This window comes from Sesamum indicum, linkage group LG5, assembly GCF_026168435.1.
Source record: "Sesamum indicum cultivar Baizhima isolate 11 linkage group LG5, ASM2616843v1, whole genome shotgun sequence".
In the NCBI taxonomy this organism is placed as follows: domain Eukaryota; kingdom Viridiplantae; phylum Streptophyta; class Magnoliopsida; order Lamiales; family Pedaliaceae; genus Sesamum; species Sesamum indicum.
Genome location: NC_142661.1, coordinates 1313744 through 1337837, shown reverse-complemented (window position 1 = coordinate 1337837; position 24094 = coordinate 1313744). Strand labels below are relative to the sequence as shown.

General features: G+C 32.8%; 2 protein-coding genes and 1 long non-coding RNA gene across 5 annotated transcripts; 1 reads left to right on the top strand and 2 right to left on the bottom strand.

Annotated features, from left to right (window-relative positions):
- Positions 1–5931: 5931 nt before the first annotated feature.
- On the bottom strand, positions 5932–6961 carry LOC105162865 (uncharacterized). Its single transcript, XM_011081018.3, has 3 exons — positions 6819–6961; positions 6288–6527; positions 5932–6204 (listed from the first exon to the last, which is right to left on the bottom strand). The coding sequence occupies exons 1-3, from the start codon at positions 6886–6888 to the stop codon at positions 6026–6028; spliced, it is 489 nt and encodes a 162-aa protein (XP_011079320.1). The 5' UTR covers positions 6889–6961; the 3' UTR covers positions 5932–6025.
- Positions 6962–11116: 4155 nt separating this feature from the next.
- LOC110011966 (uncharacterized) lies at positions 11117–17384 on the top strand. 3 transcript variants are annotated; one of them, XR_016065557.1, is made up of 2 exons: positions 11117–11427; positions 16622–17384. It is a non-coding gene; the product is annotated as an uncharacterized LOC110011966 (long non-coding RNA). The 3 variants fall into 3 exon arrangements; XR_002287034.2 differs by lacking the exon at positions 16622–17384 and adding an exon at positions 16156–16602; XR_016065556.1 differs by lacking the exon at positions 16622–17384 and adding an exon at positions 13305–16602.
- Positions 15944–22802, bottom strand: LOC105162866 (diacylglycerol kinase 4). Its single transcript, XM_011081019.3, has 12 exons — positions 22280–22802; positions 21004–21126; positions 20706–20843; positions 20533–20618; positions 19916–20003; positions 19340–19415; positions 19176–19258; positions 18284–18354; positions 17268–17345; positions 17031–17118; positions 16595–16711; positions 15944–16291 (listed from the first exon to the last, which is right to left on the bottom strand). The coding sequence occupies exons 1-12, from the start codon at positions 22622–22624 to the stop codon at positions 16130–16132; spliced, it is 1455 nt and encodes a 484-aa protein (XP_011079321.1). The 5' UTR covers positions 22625–22802; the 3' UTR covers positions 15944–16129.
- Positions 22803–24094: the final 1292 nt, after the last annotated feature.

Sequence of the window (24094 nt, the reverse complement as noted above, 5' to 3'; positions counted from 1 at the left end):
AATGCGTTTGATGATGAAATGTGGAGTGTCCAATTTCTTTATATAGGCTGACGGAATGAGAGAGAGAAAGATTAATGAAATTTATATCGACCATACGAATAATTAATTAACTTAATCAGTATTAATTAAATTAAATTATAGTGGACATCAATCAAAGTTAAACCAATTAGTTGGTTGAATGTATGTGTATCCTTAATACTCAGTCTCTCCCTGAATTAGAGCTTAAGAGAAATTGTTAGTTTTCTTAAAAATATAGCTATGATCCATATCATCCACTACCATAAAGAAAAATAAAAGAAATGGATTGTTTCATATATTATAAATAATTACAGTTAAACAAAAGGGTAAATTAGATTGTTACACATGAAATTAGGTTGAATTATACGAATATTACTTATCTTTTGTAAAATTATAACTACAGTTCTTGAAGGGTGTTAGTATAATATTTTTCAGGGGGTGTTTGTGTATTTTGGTCGAATGTAATTTACGGTAAACAAAATCTATGCGAAAATTTAAGTATTTGCAGGGGATAATTACTCCACCCTCTCCCGAGCTTTTGGTATAATTATAAGTAGATTTTTGTGGTTTGAAAAATTATATCCTATTACCCTTTGATGTTTACTTCTATTCAATAAAAATATTCATCCATTAGTCAAAGTTAACAAAATTTGCTGATATGAGGAAAAAATTTTGAATGAAAATTCATATTTACCCCTGATTGACTTATTGTAGGTCAAACAAGTCTTTAGTCAAACTATTGTTATACATGTGAAGAGGTACATTTTCACCCTTATAAAAGTATTTTAGTTATAAAAGATTTATTTGACCTATAATAACTTTGTAAATCAATTTGGAGTAAATATAAATTTTCGTTCATAGTTTTTTATGATGTAGCAAATTCCATCAATTTTACAAAATAAATGAATCTATTTATTGGATGGAAGCAAGAGTCAGGAGTACCAATCGTAATTTTTCAAATGATAGGGGATCTACGCGAAGTAACATCAAACCTCAGGCGAGAGCGATATAATTATACATCCCTACTAGCAATGGTTAATCAATGTTTGTCATGATTTTAATTTAGCTATAACAAAAACATTCTCAACGATTTTTAGTTAAGCTAATGCGTTGGTCTCGCTTGCAGAACTAATAGCCATTGCACATCCATGATTAATATAGTAGTATTTACAATGATTTTCTACTTAGACGGTGTTTGGCTAAGTTTATAAGCTCATCAAAATATCTTATAAGATATTTGAGAGCTTATAAGATTCAAAAAGTTTATAAGATTTTAAAATAAAATATTTTAGATCTTATAAGCTCTTTAAAAAAAATAAACTCTCATAATATTTTTTTATAAGTCTTATAAGCTATATAAAATTAGTATATTATAAGATAAAAAGATCCTCGTTCTCTTTCTCTCTCTCTCTCCTCACACACACACACTCCTCTCTCTCTCTCTCACACACACAAACACACACACACACACACACTCTCTCTCTAGGATTAAATTTTTTTTTTTGCTATTTAATTTTTTCTAATATTCGGAAAGAGAAAATTCTTCATTATTCAATAATAAATTATTATAGTTAAATAAAAATAGGATTGGTATTGATATTATATTTATCGAATAAATTGAAGACATTGTAAATTATACGACTAGAAATAATCATTGCATTAATAGAAAAAATATCAATTATACATCTATATTAATATTAGTCTAGCTTGATTGTACATATATATTATTGTTATTAAAACATTTAGGTAATAATTCATCAAATTTTTTTGTTATTGTAAAAAGAGTATCTATCCAATTTTTATTTGAAATTAAACTTGTGTACTTTATAAAAGTATTTTAATTTTTTTTAAAAATACAATATATAAAAAAATAACAACTAATTTGATTTTATGGTATATATCATGTCCATTTTAGTCATTTTAGCAATTACAGGCCTTATATGCCAAACAAGAAAGACCTTATTGTGCCAAACATTCTAACATCTTATAAGATGTGTAACACATCTTATAATTTTCACATCTTATTTTATCCAAACACTTTAGAAGCTTATTTTTAAAATAAAATCCAACATCTTATAAGCTCCTCAAATATCTTATAAAGTGTAGTCATGATGATTGTCCATAAGAAATGTCATATTTCTAAGACTGCATTATCAGAGACTAATATATATCTCATTATCAGTGATTTCTGGGGGTTCATTTTCAGAATTTCTTGCTTCTCTATTCTCTTCCCCTTGTTAGTTATCAGCTATTGGTTTCTCCACCTTATTAAAGGTGCTTTCCATATTATAGTATTCCTCTTTCTTAATTAGCGGTCTTAGACGAGCATGGAAATTCAGATTCATTAAAAACAACATTTCTACTAACTATTACCTTAAATCTTGGCTAACTTTAAGCCACAGCCTATATCCTTTTATTCCCTCAGGATAATCAATAAAAATACATTTTTGGAATCTAGGATCAAGTTTATCACCATTTGTTAAAGCAAAAGCAGAACAACAAAAAATGCAAAGAGAAGAAAGATCAACATTATTATTGGTCCAAACACATTCAGGTATTTTACCAAGGGCACAAAAGATGATCTATTAATCAAATATGCAACAGTTAATAATGCTTCACCCCAGAAAAACTTAGGCAATCCAGAACTAATCAACAAATATCTAACTTTATTTAGTAAAGTCCTATTCATTCTTTTAGCAATACCATTTTGTTGTGGAGTATAAGGTTCTATGCTTTTCAACTCCAAATTCTTCACACAAAGCTGAAAATTGTTTGTTACAAAATTCCAGACCATTGTCTGTTCTTCAAACTTTTAGTTTTCTTCCAGTTTGATTTACAACAAAAACTTTCCAGTTTTTGAATTTTTCAAATACTTCAAATTTTTGTTTCATTAAAAAAACAAAAATTTTTCTAAAAAAATTATCAATAATAGACTGGAAAATATTTTTTTCCACCCCATGTTTCTATTTTTTGCAGCCCGACACACATCTGCATTCACATAATCAAGAATGCAGGTAGAAGATGTGGATTTTGGGGAAGGTGATGAAGGAAAATGCATTTTATGATGCTTTCCTAAGATGCATTCATCACATAAACTCATATCATCAGGTTTTTCATTCAAGATGCCATTTTTGTGCAATAATTGAAGACCTTTTAAGCTGATATGTCATAACATTTTATGCCATAACTTAGTTTTGCTAGCTTTGAAAACAGATTCAACTAACAAAAGAGTCATGCTTTATAGTACAGACATATAAGTTCCTTTTTCTTTTAGCCTTAAAAATGGTAAGGGAACCTTTTATAATTTTCATTATACCCTTACCCCATCTCTTTTCAAGCCCTTCTTTCTCAAGGGCAGAACGGAAAATTAAATTATAGACCAAATCAAGAACATGTTTTACATTTTTCAAGGTTATTTTAGAACCATTTCCAAAAGTCATGCAGACATCACCAACTCTATGCATATCACATAATTTCTCATATGCCATAGAAATAAAACCTAATTTTTCAGACTTATAATTTGACAAGATTTCTCTAAATGGTATCATACAAAAGGTACAACTAAAGTCAATGAGCCATTCATTCATATTCATAGAGGATTTAACAGAATTAACATAAAAAATCATATATACTTCATCAAAAATTTCTTCAAACATATATTAGCAGATTCCTTTGAATTATTTTTCTTAGGCTTTTTACAATCTTTAATGAAATGAATTCTTCCACCATAATTATAATATCTATTATCCTTCTTTTCATATGGCTTATCTTGATTACGCTTTTCATCTTTATATTTTGGTCTAGACTTACTTCTTCCCTTACTTCTACTTCTACTCTTACTGTGCCTTCTGACTTTAAAATAAGAGTTTCTATTCTTGGTTCTTCCTCTAACAAAATTTACTTCATTCTGATTTTGATTAGGCCTATTTGTCTTAAGATCTATTCCTTTACTCTTAAGACCACTAATTACAGTTTTCAGGTTCATATTATCCCTACCATACTTAATAGCAGCTTTAACATCTCCCCATGATTCAAGAATAACATTTAACAAAACAATAGGAGAATAGTCATCAATATTTTTATCACATGTTAGCTTAATCTCTTGAATTAACTTAGTAAAATCATCAAGGTTTTCTTCAATGTTTTTAGATAGGTGAAGCTTATATCTAAAAAACTTTTCTAATAAAAGCAGTTTACTAGAAAGAGAAGTTTCAGTGTAAAGTTCTTCAAGTTTTTCCCAAAGTTTCTTAGCTGAATTTTGTTTACCTACTTTTCTAATCACATAATCAGATAAGTTAAGAATAATTGAAGAATAAACATATTCATCATTTTCAAACTTTTTATCATTAGGGACATTATAAGCATATTTACCACCAGCAACTTTAAAAACTTTTTGCTATATTAAAATTCCTTTCATTTTCTGTTGTTATATTGAAAAATCAGACTTACCATCAAAAGGTTGCTAATTATGGGCAGCCATATAGACAGAAAACCACAAAGCACAAAATAATAAACAAGCAGAAAATTTATCAAAGTAACAATAAATTAGCAGATTAAAGGGTGCCTTACCTATTCCTCAAGCCAGATACCCACAGCCTCTAGGGCTCGGCCAGGTGAGGGAAATAGCAAGGGTTTGTTCTAGGTCAGAAGAAAAGAAAATTAACAGAAATAAAATTGCAGAGAGAGAACGAATTTACTAGGCGGCAGTGGCTCTAATACCATTGTAAGATATTAATCTCTAGGAACACGCCTTGATTAAACCTATCAAACTATTACAGAACAGGAAATAGGCCTGAAACTCTTAAAATACAAACCTTTTATAGAATACTAACAAGTTATATATTTTTACAAAATAATAACAGATCAAAAGAAATACAGTAGAATAACAAAAGAAAATAAGGCTCAGAAACCAAATCCGAGGATTGAGACCCAAAAGACCAATAAGGCCAGCAACCCAAAATCACTCGGTTGTTTGATCACCCAAAAGCTACTAGGCTAGCCACAAAGACTTTTAGACTCAGCCACTAAGGCTAGTTAACCACAACCACAAAGGCACAAGATCAACCACAAAAGTTTACAATTTATGGCCGCAAAGGCCTTAGAACTTTAAGATTTTTAGAAGGAAGAAAAGAAGACATTAGAAGTTAGGTTTTCATCTGAAAGTCTAGAGGCCAAAGAACCAATATTTAAGGGGGGCCAGCCATTTAATGGTCGGAGTAAGAAAACGAAGGAGAAGGCTGTGGGAGGAAAACTAGAAGAAGGAGAATGGGGGGAAATAGTCGAGAGAGAGAATCGAGGGAAAGAGTTAGGGTTTCACAGAAAAAAGGAAGAGGCGGATAGTTATAGGATCAAACCGGGTTGGGTGGATGGGCTGGGCTGGGTTAGTGGACCTCATCAATTGGGCCAAGTAGATCATATAAAGGACTTGTCATCCAGGACATATGTGATGAACTTTATGTTCCAGGACACAAGTGCAAATATAGATAACCATTTTGGATAATTACATCGTCAATTCGCCAACCGATCCACAAAACAGATTGGACAAACTAAGAAATGAAAAGGTAAAAAACTTTTTTCTCCACACAAGAACTGTTTGACCCATCAGTTGAGCCGATGAACCGTTTGAATCAATACTTAATTAATTGAATCGGAGAATCCATTGGTTAGTATAAATATAACATGAAAAGTCCTAAATTTTGACATCTTTGTGCAATATATGTTACTTAAATTTGATCTTTATTAGTTTGTTTTAAAATTAATGTTATTATATTGACATATTCGTATTTTTGCTGAGTTTTAAAATACATTTTAACCTTAATTTTTTAATTTGATTGACTATATGAGTTTCAAACATTAAAACAAGGAACTGAAATTATTTTTTCCAGAATTATTTATTCCCAAAAGGGTAAAAAGAGAACGACAATGAGGGTAAATGTGTGTGTGTATATATATATATATATATATATATATATATATATTAAATAAAAATCCTAAATGGCGTTATTCCTCATGCATAGTCGTCGTCAAACGCAGTTGCGGGGGCATCAGCCATCGGAGCATCAGCGGCCTGGGGAGCAGCAGCCGGAGTAGCGGCAACACCGTCATCACTGCTCGAAACTTCATAAACGGCGCGGTGGGCGTGGGGATGGCCAGCGTGCTTCTCGCACAACTGAGGCAAATGTTGGCCTGCGCGATTCACGAAACACACAATTAGCAAAAACCTCACAGTGATCGGCATTAATTAATCCAGAGATTAATTAATAATTCACCTTGATGTTCGGCGACCTTGGCGAAAAGAGCGACGACTCCGCGGCAGTTGTCGCAGCAAGCGGGGGAGCACATGTCGCGGATGAAGTCCTTGGAGAAGCAACCTTCGGGCGACACTCCGTCGGCAATTAGATGGTCGACGCCGCACAACTTCTGGCAGCTGTTAACGTGATCCTCGTCTTCACCCGACGTCATAATCGCAAACAGGCACACGTTCTTAGGCAATGACCCGCACTCCATTGCTAAATAAAATCAAATCAATTACAGAGTTAGTCCTGGAGTCTGTGCGTGTAAATTCTGCACCTGGAAATGTTTTTCTTATAATTGGATGATAAGTATGAGAAGTGACAATCTTCGTCACCTACCAATTCATTTCGATAATTTTAAAAAACTCGGCACATTGAGGTAAAAATTATCGAAAAATTTCAATAAAATTTTTAAAATTACAAGACACAATTATCAGAAAAATTCACACAGGACTAAGATTGTAATTTTGTGAAAGACAATGAGATTTAAATCCAAGAAACTCGTACCTAGTGATCTTTGAACGAAGAGAGAGCAAGCGAAGAAGAGAACAACGGAGAGTTTTGTCGCAGAAGCCATCTTCTTTTCTTCGCTTTTTCTTTTATTGCGATGCGGATGTGCTGATGAATGAGCAAATGCGTTTGATGATGAAATGTGGAGTGTCCAATTTCTTTATATAGGCTGACGGAATGAGAGAGAGAAAGATTAATGAAATTTATATCGACCATACGAATAATTAATTAACTTAATCAGTATTAATTAAATTAAATTATAGTGGACATCAATCAAAGTTAAACCAATTAGTTGGTTGAATGTATGTGTATCCTTAATACTCAGTCTCTCCCTGAATTAGAGCTTAAGAGAAATTGTTAGTTTTCTTAAAAATATAGCTATGATCCATATCATCCACTACCATAAAGAAAAATAAAAGAAATGGATTGTTTCATATATTATAAATAATTACAGTTAAACAAAAGGGTAAATTAGATTGTTACACATGAAATTAGGTTGAATTATACGAATATTACTTATCTTTTGTAAAATTATAACTACAATTCTTGAAGGGTGTTAGTATAATATTTTTCAGGGGGTGTTTGTGTATTTTGAACTAATGAGCTCAATGTAATTTAATTACGGTAAACAAAATCAAAGCGAAAATTTAAGTAATTGCAGGGGATGATTACTTACTCCACCCTCTCCCAAGCTTCTGATATAATTATAACTAGAGTTTTGTGGTTTGTAAAATTATATCCTATTACCCTTTGATGTTTGCTTCTGTTCAATAAAAATATCCATTCATTAGTCAAAATTAACAGAATTTGCTTATATGAGGGGAAAATTTTGAATGAAAATTCATATTTACTCCCGATTGACTTATTGTTTACTTATTGTAGGTCAAACAAGTCTTTAGTCGAACTACCCTTATACATCTATCTTCAAACGCTAATGCATGTGAAGAGGTACATCTTCACCCTTATAGATGTATTTTAGTCATAAAAGATTTATTTGACTTATAATAACTTTGTAAGTCAATCGGGTGTAAACATAAATTTTCATTCATAGGTTTTTATGGTGTTAGCGAATTTCATTAATTTACAAAACAAATGAATCTATTTATTATATGGAAACAAGTACCAGGAGTACCAAGTTTTTCAAACAACAGGAGATCTACGTAAACTAACACCAAATCTCAGGGGAGAGCGATATAACTATACATCCCTACTTGCAATCAATGTTTGTCATGATTTTAATTTAGCTATAACAAAAACATTCTCAATAATTTTTAGCTAAGCTAATGCGTTGGTCTTGCTTGCAGAAACTAATAGCCTTTGCACATCCATGATTAGTATAGTAGCATTTACAATGATTTTCTACTTAGAGGGTGTTTGGCTAAGCTTATAAACTCATCAAAATATCTTATAAGATGTTCGAGAGCTTATAAACTCTAAATATTTATTTGTCTAATTTCTTTTAAAGAGTTTATAAGATTTCAAAATAAGATATCTTAAATCTTATAAGCTCTTTAAAAAAAATTAACTCCCATAAAGTTTTTTTATAAGGTCTTATAAGTTATATAAAATTAGTATATTATAAGACAAAAATATCATCGTTCTTACACTTACACACACTCTCTCTCTCTCCCTCTCTATCTCATACACACACACTCGTCTCTCTCTCTCTCTCTCTCTCACACACACACAAATGCACATACTCTCTCTCTTTAGGATTTAAATTTTTTTTTGCTATTTAATTTTTTCTAATATTCGAAAAGAGAAAATTCTTCATTACTCAATAATAAATTATTATAGTTAAATAAAAATAGATCGGTATTGATATTATATTTATTGAAAAATATAAATTCAAGACATTACAAATTATAAGACTAGAAATAATTGTTGCATTAATAGAAAAATTATCAATTATATATCTATATTAATATTAGTCTAGCATGAATGTACATATATATTATTTTTATTAAAATATTTAGGTAATAATTCATATTTTTTTTTGTTACTCTAAAAAGATTATCTATTAAATTTTTATTTAAAATTAAACTTGTGTACTATTTATAAAAGTATTTTAAATTTTTTAAAATTACAATATATCAAGAAAGAACAACTTATTTGATTTTATGGTACATATCATGTCCATTTTAGCAATTAAAGACCTTAGTATGCCAAACAAGAAAGATCTTATTATGCCAAACATTCTAACATCTTATAAGATGTGTAACACATCTTATAAGTTTTAACATCTTATTTTATTCAAACACTTTAAAAGCTTAAATTTAAAATAAGATCCAACGCCTTATAAACTCCTCAAATATCTTATAAGATGTAGGAGGAGCTTATAAGATATTTTAAAAAATTTAGCCAAACACCCTAAAGTCCTGATGATTGTCCATAAGAAAATGTCATATTTCTAAGACTTCATTATCAGATACTAATATCCCATTATCAGTGATTTCTGGGGATTCATTTTGAAAATTTCTTGCTTCTCTATCTCTTCCCCTTGTTAGTTATCTTCTATTGGTTTCTCCACCTTATTAAAGGTGCTTTCCATATTAAGTATTCCTCTTTCTTAATTAGCGGTCGTAGACAAGCATGAAAACTCAGATTCATTAAAAACAACATACTATTACTTTAAATCCTAGCTAACTTCTAAACCAGCCTATATCCTTTTATTCCCTCATGATAACCAATAAAAATATATTTTTGGGATCGAGGATCAAGTTCATCACCATTTGTTAAAGCAAAAGCAAAACAACAAAAAATGCAAAGAGAAGAAATATCAATATTATTATTGGTCCAAACACATTCAGGTATTCGTCTGAAAGGCTAGAGGTCAGAGAACCAGTATTTAAGGGGCCAGCCATTTAATTGTCGGAGTAAGAAAACGAGGGGAAGGCGGTGGGAGGAAAACCAGAAGAAGGAGAATGGGGGAAAAGAGGCGAGAGAGAAAATCGAGGGAAAGAGTTAGGGTTTGATAGAGAAAAGGAAGAGGCAGATAGTTACAGGGTCAAATCGAGTTGGGTGGATGGGCTAAGCTGAGTTGGTGGACTTCAACAATTGGGCCAAGTAGATCAGATAAGGGACCAGCCATCCAGGAGGGATGGATTGGGTCTTAGTGAATTTGGGCCATCAATTTTTTCACAATATATCTAAGGTTTTATTCCAAATTTAACCTTAAATTTCATAGACAAGCACTTGTTGATACAATTTCTTACCTTGAATGCCTTGCCACATTTATATTCTGGATTATGCTCTCTAATCTGAAATGAACACTCCTTTCCTAATTTCAAAGCATAAATCCTCCACTCATACCCTTCTTCAGCATATCTCCAAACACTCTACTCCACTCATTTTGTAATCTTCAAGTTTCTTTTAGTTTTTATTGCTTGTAAATGCACAGCCTTTCTAAATTCTTGTTCGATACTGTCATGTTCAAACACATGATCTATTATGTTGGAAGCACTAAACATTGGAAATCTTTCTTTTCTTTCATAGTCAGATCCTATATCAAAATCAAAGCCCCCCCCCCCCCAACCAAATCATCATCCTCAGTTGAGTCATCAGAATTTGTGTCGGACTACCATAGCAGGAACCCCATTTTGATCCCTTTTATCCCGAGGGAATTTCATATTTGGTACATAATTTAGTGCACTTTGCAGCAGTAGAGTATACAATAATGATGTGTTTGGTAAATCAAATACCATGGTCTAATAATCAAACATTCTGATTAGTTGATAATATTAGTATTAGTTAGGAAGTTTGTGAAAAATTCCTGCGAAAAGTTTCATTAACGCCTAATTTATTCGTGTCGAGTAGACCTTGTTGTTGTCAGAATTCTTAATTCATGAGTTGTAGGGAAGGATTTATGTCACCACAAACAGAGACTAAAGCTTTTGTTGGATTCAAAGCGGGTGTTAAAGAGTACAAATTGACTTATTATACTCCTGAATACGAAACCAAAGATACTGATATCTTGGCAGCATTCCGAGTAACTCCTCAACCTGGAGTTTCGCCTGAAGAAGCAGGGGCCGCGGTAGCTGCCGAATCTTCTACTGGTACGTGGACAACTGTGTGGACCAATGGACTTACCAGTCTTGATCGTTACAAAGGGCGATGCTACCACATCGAGCCGGTTCCTGGAGAAACAGATCAATATACCTGTTATGTAGCTTACCTTTTAGACCTTTTGAAGAAGGTTTACCAATGTTTCCCACTTGACCAATTTTGGTATTATATTAATGGGACGTTTTGCACAGTTGAAACCGTTAAATTTTTAACGAAATAATAACGTGATTGACACGTGAACATTAGCTCAACCCTGGTCCCGCCCAAAATTGCACGTGCTTGGCATAGGGGTATGAGGTGAAACATTTCACATTTTCACAGCAGCAAAATAATTTTACTTTTTCCCCCAAATTCGATTTTCGCCTTTTTTTGCCCTAACACTAGTCTGATTCTCCCAAAATTAACTGATAAAATTGTCTAATCTTGCTTGTATATCACAACCCAAGTGTTCGTGCCTTCTAAGAAGAAGGACTGGTGGTGTTGGATCGACGGAAAAATGCTAGCCCAAAGCATTTGAACGATCCTGGGAAATTGGACTATGGTATGTTTTCAAGAACTTTATTGTTTTCTTTTGTTTGTTATAGTGCTCTTGTGCTTTTTCTTGTCTTATATTATAGTGCTTTGTAGTATTTTTTAGCTTTAGAAATGGTGGGTTCGATGTCAGATGTTGGGGTTGTGTTGGGTCAAATTTTATGGATGAATGGGCTAGCTCGATATAGTCTGAGAGATTAGATGAAAATCCTCCAGGTTCTAATGGTCTGATCTTGCTTTAGTTTTTAATTGTTTGAGTATTTTGTTGTTTCTTGCACTTTCTATAAATATATTGTGGTCTCAACGTACAACCCTTATGGTCCTTATTTGTACTGTATACTAAAATATATATATATATATATTAAATTCCCCAGGTGAACATAAAGATTTAGCCAGAGATTGAATATTTCATGGGGGTGAATTTGTGCACAACCTCTGTGCGCACTATAGGAGTGGATCAATTAGCATTTTTTACTTTTTGGATATAGATAATGTTTCTTTAGGTGCTATTGAAAAAATGTGTGAAGAATTGGGATTCATAGGGTTGAAGAGTTTCTACAGATTTGATATGTTCAGAAAATTTGGACTGTTGCTATCTGAAGCTGATTTATTTTAGTTATTTGGTCGCCAAGAAAGGGATGTTTGTATATACTTGGACACTGCATTTTGTGATTTGGGCAAAAAAATACTGATGATGACAGGCAGACAGTTAATGAAATTGATAAGGGAAAGGGTGCCATGATTATGGTCAATGATGTAAGTGATGCATTAACGAACAATATAATCGAAGAGGATAGTAACTTTTCTGATAGTGATTACAATGTGGATTTTGATGCTGATGATGATAGTAATGACAACAACTTTGATGAAAATATAGGTCATGGTGTGGATGGCATGAACACAACTTTTTCAGACTCTTCAAGGGAAAATGGAATAGAAATTAGTGGTGATGACTTTGATTCAGATTCAGGGTAAGATGAGGATAATAAGGAGCCATCTTATCATGTTTTCAACCCTTTTGAAACATTTGATCCCACTTTTGAGATTAGTATGATTTTCAATACTAAGAATGAGTTTAAGGATGCAATTAGATCAAAAAGGAATTTGAAAATAACAAGCAATGATAAGAGAAGAATATATGCTAAGTGTGGTCAAGATGGTTGTGGGTGGCATATTAATGCCCTGAAGATAAAAAATAAAGCTTCTTTTTAGATATGAAAGTATGATCCTAATCATCAATGTGGGGTGTCTACTGTCTTGTCATGTTAAAGATGTAAATTCAATGTGGCTTTCAAAGAAGTATGTTGATTCATTTAGGGCTGATCCTAAAAAGAATGTGAAGGGGTTCATAAATTAGGCTATAAGGGATATTAGGTGTCATGTATCCCTTTTCCAGGCTTATAGGGCAAAGAAAAAGCCTTTAGAACAAATTAAGGGGATTTTGATGATCAATATGCTAGACTTTGGGACTATGCTCATGCTTTGAGGATGACAGATCCTGGATCACCGGTGTTAATGGGATTGAGTGATGCAAGTGGGAAAAAAAAAGTTTGATAGGATTTATATATGCTTCAAGGCATTAAAATAGGAATTTTTCAATGGGTGTAGACCATTAATAGGAGTTGATGGATGCCACTTAAAGGGTCCATATGGTGGGATCTTGTTGACAGTAATTTCAATTGATCTAAACAATCAATTATTCCCATTAACCTATGCAATAGTGGGTTCAGAATCCAATCAATCATGGAAGTGGTTGTTAATGAATCTAAAAGAGAACTTGTGCATTGAAAGAGATAATGTCTACACCTTTATATCAGATAAACAAAAAGGATTGACACCAACCTTTCAAAATATGTTTTCAAGTGCTGACAATAGATTTTGTGTCAGACACCTACATGGAAATATGAAGACAGTTGTGTTTAAAGGATTAGCCTTTAAGAGAGCTTTATGGGCTACAACAAGGGCAATTACAAATGCAGAGTTTGATAGAGCAATGACAAAAATTGGAAAGTTGAATGTGAATGTTGTCACAACACTTTTTGTATGTATGACAAACAAACTTTTCCTATTTTGTCAATGACATAACTTTTTGTCTTTGCATCAAGTCCAACTTCGTTCATACTTGAAAAGCCTTATTTTATTTATTTGGCTTTGCATAAATGAAATCTTCTTTCAAAAATAGCAAATTCTATTATATTCCAAAATATTGGCCTCAAAAGCCAATAATCTATACTTATACAAAAAGTAAAGCCCATCCACACTCACAAACAGTGGTTAATGACACCACCGCAATTTCCTTGAGAAGTAAAAAATATCCTTCATGATAAAATAACCAACTTATTCAACTTTTCAAAATTTATATTAATTGATAAAACATTATTTCTTTCTTACTTTTTGTTAATGTAATGTACTGGTTTATATATTTTACTCTTATTTATAATGTATTTTAAAGTGTAAAAAATATTTATTATATGCACGTAGGAACGAGGTGCCATAATGGTTAGTTACATAAAATAAAAACATACCAACTAACTGCCATTACAAGATTACCTTCACGATAACATGAAACCACGATATTAATACTGCAATCTTCTCCTTCAATTTGTTGACCTTGGCTTCATTTTTTCATAACTGTACAATTTCATGCTCTATTTTGTTGATTTATTGAAGTAAATAAGGTACAATGGCTCATGATCTTGCACACATTAGCTTATCTTCCTAGTCAAAAAAGTCACATTCATCACCATTCATGGGATTTTCACAATAACAGAACCTCCTACCTGTAGTCCATCTCTAGCAAATTTTCGACCAAAAAAAACATGTATTTTGGCTTAAATTTAAAAAATATCAATATAACTCATTGTATATTTTAATGTACATGCATGGAGCATATGCACCTAGTGTTTCTTGGACATTTTAATGTGCATGCTGACAAACTTTTTGAATACCCATAATTAAAGTTTAAGTTTACTTCTTTGTTGATTTAAATGTAATTTATAATATTAATTAACTATAATATTTAAATTGTATTCATTTTTCTTATAAGTATATTTATATAAAAATTAGTATATATTTTTATTGTTGTTGTTGTTATATTACGATTACTATATTAAAACTTTTTGAACAATGTCTCGGTGTTTTATTATAAGTATATTTAATATCAAATTATATGTTATCGTTGTTCTATTACTTTACCCCTCACCTACTGAATTGGGATGTATTTATGCAAATCACCCCTCTGCTTTTTACGTAATTATACATACATTCAGAAAGGATAATAATATATAGGTTCAGGTTTTAAATTAGGGCAAATTACAATAATTTTTCTTAAGGTTTGGCATAATTATGAATACTCTCTTATTGTTTGAAAAAATATTAATATACCCCTACTTTTAACAGCCGTCTAACAATTAGCCCTATACGTTAGGTGTTCACCCATTTTTTGCGGTGAACTGACCAAAATGCCCTTGTGGATTAAAAATTATAATTACTTTATTTTTATTTTTTTATGAGCTAAGTGGATAATTTTTATTATAATTTTTAAAAGTTTTTTCATCCACCCTGTTTGATTTTTATAAGTTTTTGATTTTTCTAGAAGAAAAAAAAATACAGTAAAGGCAAAATTAATAATTTCATACCTCCATTCAAGGATTACATGATTTCGTCAAACATTTGGGGGTATATACAATTTCTCAAATAACAAGGGGGTATTTGTAATTATGCCAAATTTCATGAAATGTTGTGACTATCCTTTAAATTATTGCTTATAATTTTTCAAATAACGACAAGATATTTATAGTTACATTTCTATGCTGAATTGTAACTTAGGTTTTGAAAATAGATATACAAGTTTTTCTAAAATAAAATTTCTATTAAGGATATATATATATATATATATATTACTGAGGACTTCATTTTATTAATATTTTCTTGCTAAGTACTAACCTTTGCAATAATAACTATTCAAACTAAATTCACCGTAACAATATGAAGTTTATTTTCTAATTTTACGCCATATTAGATATGTAAATGGAAAATTCTCAGAGTAGGTATAACTGTAATTTCAACTTTTTTAAAGAAGAGGTGTAATTCTACATTTTTAAAGAGAGTTTAAATGTACTTAACTTTGTATTTGGCAAAATTGCACTTCTAGTCCTATAAGATAGGGAGTTCAACAATTTTAGTCCTCTACTTTATGAAATTTTAAAATAGACACAAAATTGAAAAAATTAAACACGTTTAGTCCTATATCTTATAGAATTTTCAAAAATAATCCCAAAATTGAGAAAACTTTATACATTTAATCCTAAAAATCCAATAATGCAGAGAATTAAATGTGTCAAATTTTTTCAATTTTGAGACTATTTTGAAATCCCATAAAGAAGAAAACTAAATGTATTGAATCCCTAATCTATGGGACTAAAAGTATAATTTTGCTCTTGTATTTATTTACCGCAATAAGAAACCATATATTCATCTTCATTCCTCTGACTGAGTCCTGACAAGACATGCATTTCCACGTAAAATGGAAATCTAACACAAGTTCGGAGTCGACTAAATTGCTTCCCTCACAACAATGTATTTGATACATACAAGGTTAAGAAAAGGGACCTGTACAAGAATGGCTTGATGCCTGAGAATTGGCTGAGCATCAAGATAAATAATTATCAGAAGCCCCAGCAACAGAAGTTGAATTTATTTAGAAGTTGAAATTATTCTGATCCTTTAACCATAACAGAGCGATGAGGTACACGCTTAATTTCCACAAACGTCGAGACCTCCCTGTTCATTGGTTGTTTCCATGGTTCACCATCAATCTGCATATATGCCTCCGTCCATTCTCCTCCTCTCAGCTCAAACCGGATTGCTGAAGCCTGCAGTAAATAGATTATTCGACAGACATTGGCCAGTAAAGATAATAACTTCAATAAACAGAAATGATATTTCATTTGATAAAATCTGGAGTTCATATGAAGCTGCAGCATGAATTCAAGATGCAAGAGTAGAGCAAAGGCTTTCAACGTATCAAGAGGAAAGAACAAGTTTCTTGGGAGATGGTCTATGAATAATTATTCTTTTGATGTTTATCATATGTTTGATGCTAGATGATCATGATTATTTAAACAGCCGTTTTGTGAAGCTATATAATATGGTTTTGTTTAATGTTGTTAGTTTACCTGAGTAATGTGTTTTGCATTGATCAGTTCGACCATAACCATTGAAGCATGCCATCCTTGTTTGAAACCAAAAACTTCTAGTAAACCGTCGTCAGCTTGGGCCTCGACAAATCCTCTCTGTACAAAGATGGTGAAAGGGAACTTTTTCATCAGCTCACGAGCCATACAAGTCAAGTGATTGTGATGAAATCCACCATTGAAATGCAATAATAATTTTGCATGTAATCAGCTACCACATGCGAGCATCTTCGGTTAAAAGCACATGGGTTGAGATAAAATAGGTGACAACGCAACAACAGGAGGTATTTTGTATTGTTTTGCTGTAATACATGTCCAGTGAAATGCTTGAGCCGACATAAAAAACAAGTGAAAAATGAGGGAATGCATCTCTATAATGTTAACAAGATTAGTTGTCTGGTGGGAACAGTCTCCATACCTTCTCTAAATACTCTGGCTTCAAGTTGCCCCATGGATTTCTACCACTTGCATAGCTCGGAAGATTGAGAGCAACGACAGACCTCACACTGGAAATGCATGGAGTCAAAGTCCATGAAAAGGTAAAGCGTCAAAAGCCAGTCACAAGAAAATCCATATGGCAAAATCGTGATGACTCAAGGTATAGTAACAATCATATTTCCAGATGCCGTAAAATAGCATAGCAACTAAAATCAACCTTGAAGGGACAGGAATTTGTTCCCACGTTGAAGAATTGACCTTCTTAGCATATATCCTCAGGATGTTCTTCAAACTCCTGCGTTTGGAAATGGATAGTCAGTTTCGTTGGTGTTAATCCCTCCAGTAATGTTATCACCTGCAACTGGAAGAAATATGCACAACGTTCCACCAGATAGTGATGAACACAGAACTGTTACAAATAAATTTGTGATGTAGAAAGAAAAGAATGGTGAATCAAATATCTAACAAAATGTCCAGAATGCTTGTATACGGAGAGAGCAGATGCAAAAGTGTCCAGAGGTTATTCATATTTCAGAATAGTAATAGAAACTTTTATTTCGGAGAATAGATCTATAAATCAATTCAAGGCATAAAAGAAGAATAAAGAGACATGCCAAGCTCCTCCTGGAGACTTGCCAAAAGCAAAGATAACATATAAAACCAAATAAAATGGCTCAGGCTAATGCCCTAACCTCAATTCATGAATTAAAGTTGAGATATTCCCATCATCAACTTACTCAGAAGGAGATAAGAATCATGAAACTATAGATAAGGCGACATGGGTACATTCTTAGCTGAAGATAAATACTAAGCACAGCTCCTAGTAAGCACAATGAAACGAGATATCAAGCTAAATAAGAAATACTTGAGATAAAAAAAAAAATACAATCATTCTAAAGTGAAACTACATTTGAAGTTAACTTAAAGCAAAAATGAAGCAACTTCTCCCAAGGTTCCAAACTGCCATTTCGAGAAAGAGATGTATGAAATAATCTTATCAAAGTGTGTTACAAGCTAAATAGCATAGTGTTGAAAGTTTCAGTTAAGAAACCTAGTAAGCAATTAGTGCGAATCAATGCTTCATTGATTCACAAATGTGAAGACCAGTGCCATGCCCGGTTAACTAGTTAAGACGCATAATATCTGTGACAAGATAGAAAAAGATCAATTTGTATGCTTCTGAATAGGTGAGTTACATGCCATTCTCAAGTATATCTGATACAAAAATCTGACCTTAAACCTGGGTCGCTGCTGCATGGTGTGAAGAACCATCCTTGCTTGCAACTGTATCCAGAATAGATTATCTGCGTTCAGAAAGCAGAATATCGCCATTAGTGAACTATCTATGTAGCATAAGCATATTAATCATAACTGATCTGAGAGAAGGTATATGATCTTAGCACAGAAAATCAAAAAAAATTGCAAAAGCAATATGTTGCCAGCAATGGTGTTGGATTATGTTTGAATGGATTTATTATTCTCCATCCTGTTCCATACGGTCTATACATAACTTACAGATTGAAGATGACATCAACTAAACACTGAATTCTCATTAATGAACTCAAAACATAAGTTGATTGAAGAAAACATCAATGAAGTATTCAACTTCCAAAGCAGATTATCTAACTTTCTACTCAGTTTCCAAAATGTGAGGCGTAGCATAAGTAGCAAGACTTTTTGCCACTACACCTCAGACTGGTTGCATACAAGTTAGGCCTTAAATGAAGCTAACAGATGAAACAGAATTAAATGGGAGAACAATTGATGTGATACCATTCTGAGCCTCGGCCCTCGGCTCAAAAAATTTTGGTTTTATCAGTCCTACCACTGGCATCCATCTACTGAGATTCAATGAAACAAATGCATTATCTGAAACTTAAGTATCTCATCCTCTCTGAAGTTTAAGCATTACACATCCTGTAATTCAGAATGCCAAAAATACTAATAACTGAGAAGGCGCAATCGGAAAGGCAACAAAAGAACTTTGTCTTTGAACTTGGGAAATTCTTCCAATAATAGCAAGCCTAATCTTTTCAACTTTGTAAGCATTACTTCTGCAGTTAAAGTTAAGTAGATGGAAATAAGTGCAAGAAGTAATCTGTGAGATGGGAAAGACAGTTTGCACCTTGTTTGCGATGGGACCCTGAGCAAGGTAAGGTTTCTCATTTCGTAAATGGTGGAAACCATAAGCAACTTGGGCATCCATTCCTGCATCCATATAAAATTGTAAGGTTTCCGAAGCAGAAAAGTACTGCCATAGCCAAAGATAAACTAAAACCAAACGCAGACCTATGCTGAAATAATTATAAAATACTCCTTGATAGCAGGAAACCTCATCCGGCAACTCCCCTTCAACTTCTAGTTCCTGCACAACCAAGACGTCAAGAACTCATAAAACACAAGGAAATAAAATTGAGAAAAATTAAAAAAAAAAGCAAATAAAAAAATTGAGAAATAAGTCTAATATCTTTAATTGGTAGAATGGTGAACAAAATAATTTAGAAACCTCAATTAATTTATTTTCTTAAGATTGGCTGATATGGATATGAAAATAATGGAAATATAAGAAAACGAAATAATGGATTATAGTGTAAGAATGGCTGATACTGAACTGAATTTAATAATATTATGGCACCTGTCACATTTTGTTCTTCATGCACTTGAAACACATGATTAAGGAATAATATAATGAAACCATACGTCAATATCTTTTTCAAAGAGACAATTCTTAAATATGCAGAGTGGAAAATCGTACTTCAGCTTTCTCTATAATGCATGAACATGATCTGTTTAATCAGCCCTAACATGCTGAGAATAATAAGGTGGGCACCCAATCAAAAGAGAAAGGATGAAGGAGCCACAGACCTTATCAAGAGGAGTTTCTTCTGTTTCCTTGATAGAATAAGGTATCTCCAACTCCTCGCCAGCTGGCATGTATATCAAAAGATGCCAACTGCACATCAAATGTGTCTTTTATGAAATTGCCATGGCAATAGAGTTTTGAAGTAGAGAAAACTAAAAATTAAGTATAATAATTACTCGACAAGAAATTTTAGTGTATAATGAAAAGTTCAGACAATGACACACTTTAATTAATAAAGGCAAACATGCAGTGTTCTTAGTTATATATAGGAACATCCTATTATATAGGTGAAATTTCAGCGTAAGTTGCTAAGAAATCCCTGTCCCAGTCATGTCAAACATGCACGCTTTTGGTTCCTTTGTTATCATTCTGTGTAAAAAAGACCACTAAAGAGTAGCAAAAGAATTATCCATTTGCATTCCCTCTCAGCATACCTACACTATCCACCCGCTAAAAATGACTGAAATATAGTCACAGAACAAAATGAGCTAGCAAGTCATCCCCGAGCAATTTATCAGATACAACTTTATATTCTCTTGACGTACACAGGTAGAAGTAACAGTTAGCACCATCAGCAAGATCCGAAAGATCATTCAAGGTGACAAACTAATGACCTCACCTATCGAGATGAGCAATAGGACTACGGGCGACCTTGTCAAGACTTCTTTTGATGGCTGATTTCCAGTTGAAAGGGAATGACCCACCCTGTAAAGAACTTTTAAGATCATCTTGAAACAGACTAGACATATAGGAAATAAGTCAAATGCCAAGTTGATGCGGATGAAAGATTACCCAACCAAAACTCCTCGACAAGTCATTTCCTGTACCAAGGGGAATAATCCCAGTTGGTGGTACTGGTAGTCGGTCCTGCTGGTTAAGCTCTCCAAGACAGCCAAGGACCCAGCCAACAGTGCCATCACCTCCGGCCACCTATCGACGACCAGATGCATAAAATTTCACCAGTAAATTTAACATAATCACAATAATCAAAACCATTGTTTTTATAAGGGCAAGTGATAGTCTCTAAAATAATAAATATTCAGCAAATTGTAGACTATAAAATAATAAATAGTCAGCATAAGAAATATACCACTATTCTAAGTTTTTCTCGAATCTCTTTTGCACAGTTGTCTCCAAGACTAGCAAACTTCTCCAGGCAACCCAGTCCATACTGCACAAATTCATGAGGCTTCACTGCTGAAAGCTCAAAAACCTGAGCATTTAACAAGAAAGAGAAGGACAATTTGCACCATCAATTCTTGTTGTAATAAGCTTGAAAACATGACTGTTTGAACGCCATAAGCAGGGAACTATAATTAAACAAAGAAAACACGTGTACTCAAATACTCATGCATCCCCAAGTAACTCCATTGCAAATTAGCAATACAAAGTCGAACTATCAAATTCTAACTACTATTCAGATTTTTGAACAATCTTAATCTCATAACATATTCCAAATGAAATAATAGTGATGCTATTTAACATGTGTCATCCAAATGTGTTATAGACAGATTTTTCATCATTGGGACTGATAAACATAGTCCAATTCTACTAGTAGTAACAAAAGGGAAGCGATGAACAAAGGTAGTATGAATTAATCTCTTTCCGGCCGCAAGCTCCCAACAAATGAACCTACTTAGTGAAATCACATTCATCAATTATGGAGCTCCGTTAAGAGCTTCTTTCCAGCATGGAGTATCATTTTCCGGTTAGATTCGAATGCTAGATTCATCCGCCTAAAGCTTACAAAGATTAATCAGATATAATGCAACTGATTTAAGCAATTGTAATGGCCAGTATACAGACAAATCAGCTAAAAGACCATTACTTCAAAGTCATCACTTTTCAACTTCAAATAATTGGTGGGCTGGTCATGAACTATAACAAGCGAATCACTTCGCGGAAACAGACAAAAGCACATGGTTACCTCCCAAATCCACCCCCATTAAAGTTTACAAGGGAAAAAACAAGAGAAGAACTACTTTCGAAGTAAGCAGAATAAATAATAAACTAACTGAAGAACTTTACATCTTTGCAACATTTCCTCCAAAAAAAAAGGGGCAATGAAATCATGTACATAAACTCATTGCTCATCCAAATCTTCACTCCGCAGATTAGAAAAAGAAAAGAAAGCAGAAATGGCCAACCACCTTCTAGGTATTAGGGGGGAAAGCAAAAGAAATGGAAAAACAAAAAAATTTCAAACACATTTCGTTACAACGCAGCAGAAAATGCAAACAATCTCGCAAAAGACACACACAAAAAAAAGAGACACATGAATGCGCATTAATACGCATATGGAGATATACAATTTCGTAGTTAAATATATACGTACATATATACGTAGAAATGTGTGTCTGGATTACCTGTTCTTCGCCCATGAGTTCCTGTAGGCGGGCCTTGAGTTCCGGTCCGTGGCGCCCACCGCTCTTGGAATTGATAAACACGACCAACGGAAACTCAGGCGGCTCCGCCGGCTCGGCTCCTTCAGCATGAGCCTCCTCGTAGAACTGAACGACGGTTGCGGCATCAACGTCCTTGGCTTGGATCGCCTCCGTCAATGCGAGCCTGATATAGTCGGGACATGTGATCTTCTTCTTGAGCTCCTCCTTCGGGATTCGCACACCGGATATCGTGCAGCCGCGTATGGAATCGATGACGGCCGACCGACCCGACCCGGAAACCCAGCATGGCGTATCCGGGGAGTTCATCCGCAAAGATTTATAACGATTTCAACCCTTCTGTGGTGGGGGAAAGCAGCTGATGGTGGCGGTGATGACGGAGAACAGCTTCTTGCGTTTTGAGTTTCAAAAAAATGTTGTTTTCTTTGTGTTGGTTGGGTGGAGAGGGGGAGGGGGTGGAATTACGGAAATGCCTGCGCGTGCTCAACGGTTTAAGCTGTCCATTCAATTTTGTCCTTAAAATATTTAGAAATAATTACACCGTCTTCTTGCAAAATTAAATATAATTACATATAATTTAAAAAATTATGTTTAATATCTATTAATATTTTCTTTAATTTAAAAAAATAAATTTATTTATTAGTTAAAATTCATTAAATTTATTAATATTAGCAAAAAAAATGAATATTACATGATAACCGAAACAAGTAAATTCGTAAATTATTCAAGTCTGGTCGAACATATTATTATTCAGCTTTGTTTAAATTTTATCGAGCTTGAAAAATCACATTCGAATTTGGTCTGGTTATTAAACTAATCTCGATCGTACGAGTTTTAATTACATAAGACATAAGTTAAGCTCAATAATTTTTTTAAGTATATATCATTAAGCTTATCAAACAAAAATTCATTCCGATTTTGTTTATTAAATTTTACAAAATCAAATTTAAATGAATTTCTACGATAGATTTCAATCAAGTATCAAACAGTTTAATTTATTTTTCAGCCCCTGTAACAAGATAAGGGATTATAATAATAATAATAATAATAATAATAATAATAATTTCTAGAAGTTCAAATTCTTAAAACTAATTTCTAACATGGCGCTAGCATGAAATTAAAAAATATAATGTAAATCAGCTATAATTTTAATTTGATATGAATTATTTATTATCTTCAAATATTTATTTTTGGATTGTATTTTTAAGTCATATAAAAATGTTTCAGAAATCAATACAATTTTGAGAATTCTGGTATGCGTAACCAATCATTCAAATCAAAATTAATAAGGTAAATTACAAACAGACTTTATTAAGATTTATCATAATTATAAGTACTCCGTTATTTGAAAATTTATAAATACCTTCTTAAAATTAATAGTTATTAAATACCTCCTCCTAAGAGCTCACTGTAGGCAATATTTGTTAGACGATCGTTCATTTTAAAGGAATATTTTTTTAGTTTTTCAACCAACTTCTATTTTTTCTTTGTCCTTCAAAATTTTTTTACCTAAAAACCATACTTACATGATTACATCAATATTTTAATAAATTCAGCTCAATTGAGCAGTACATCGATTCGATCGATACATATTCTTTCACCCGAGTGGAGGAAGTATGACGGCATCGTATACAAGGTATTGGCATGTATTCAGTTACATGGAAGCTTAAACTACTCAAACCTGTGTTTTGTAAGCCAAGGAAGGAACTGTGTTTTGCTGCTGGAACTGGAGAAATGTTGTCTCCTGGTGTATTCAGAGGTTGTGGCGCAGGAGCAACT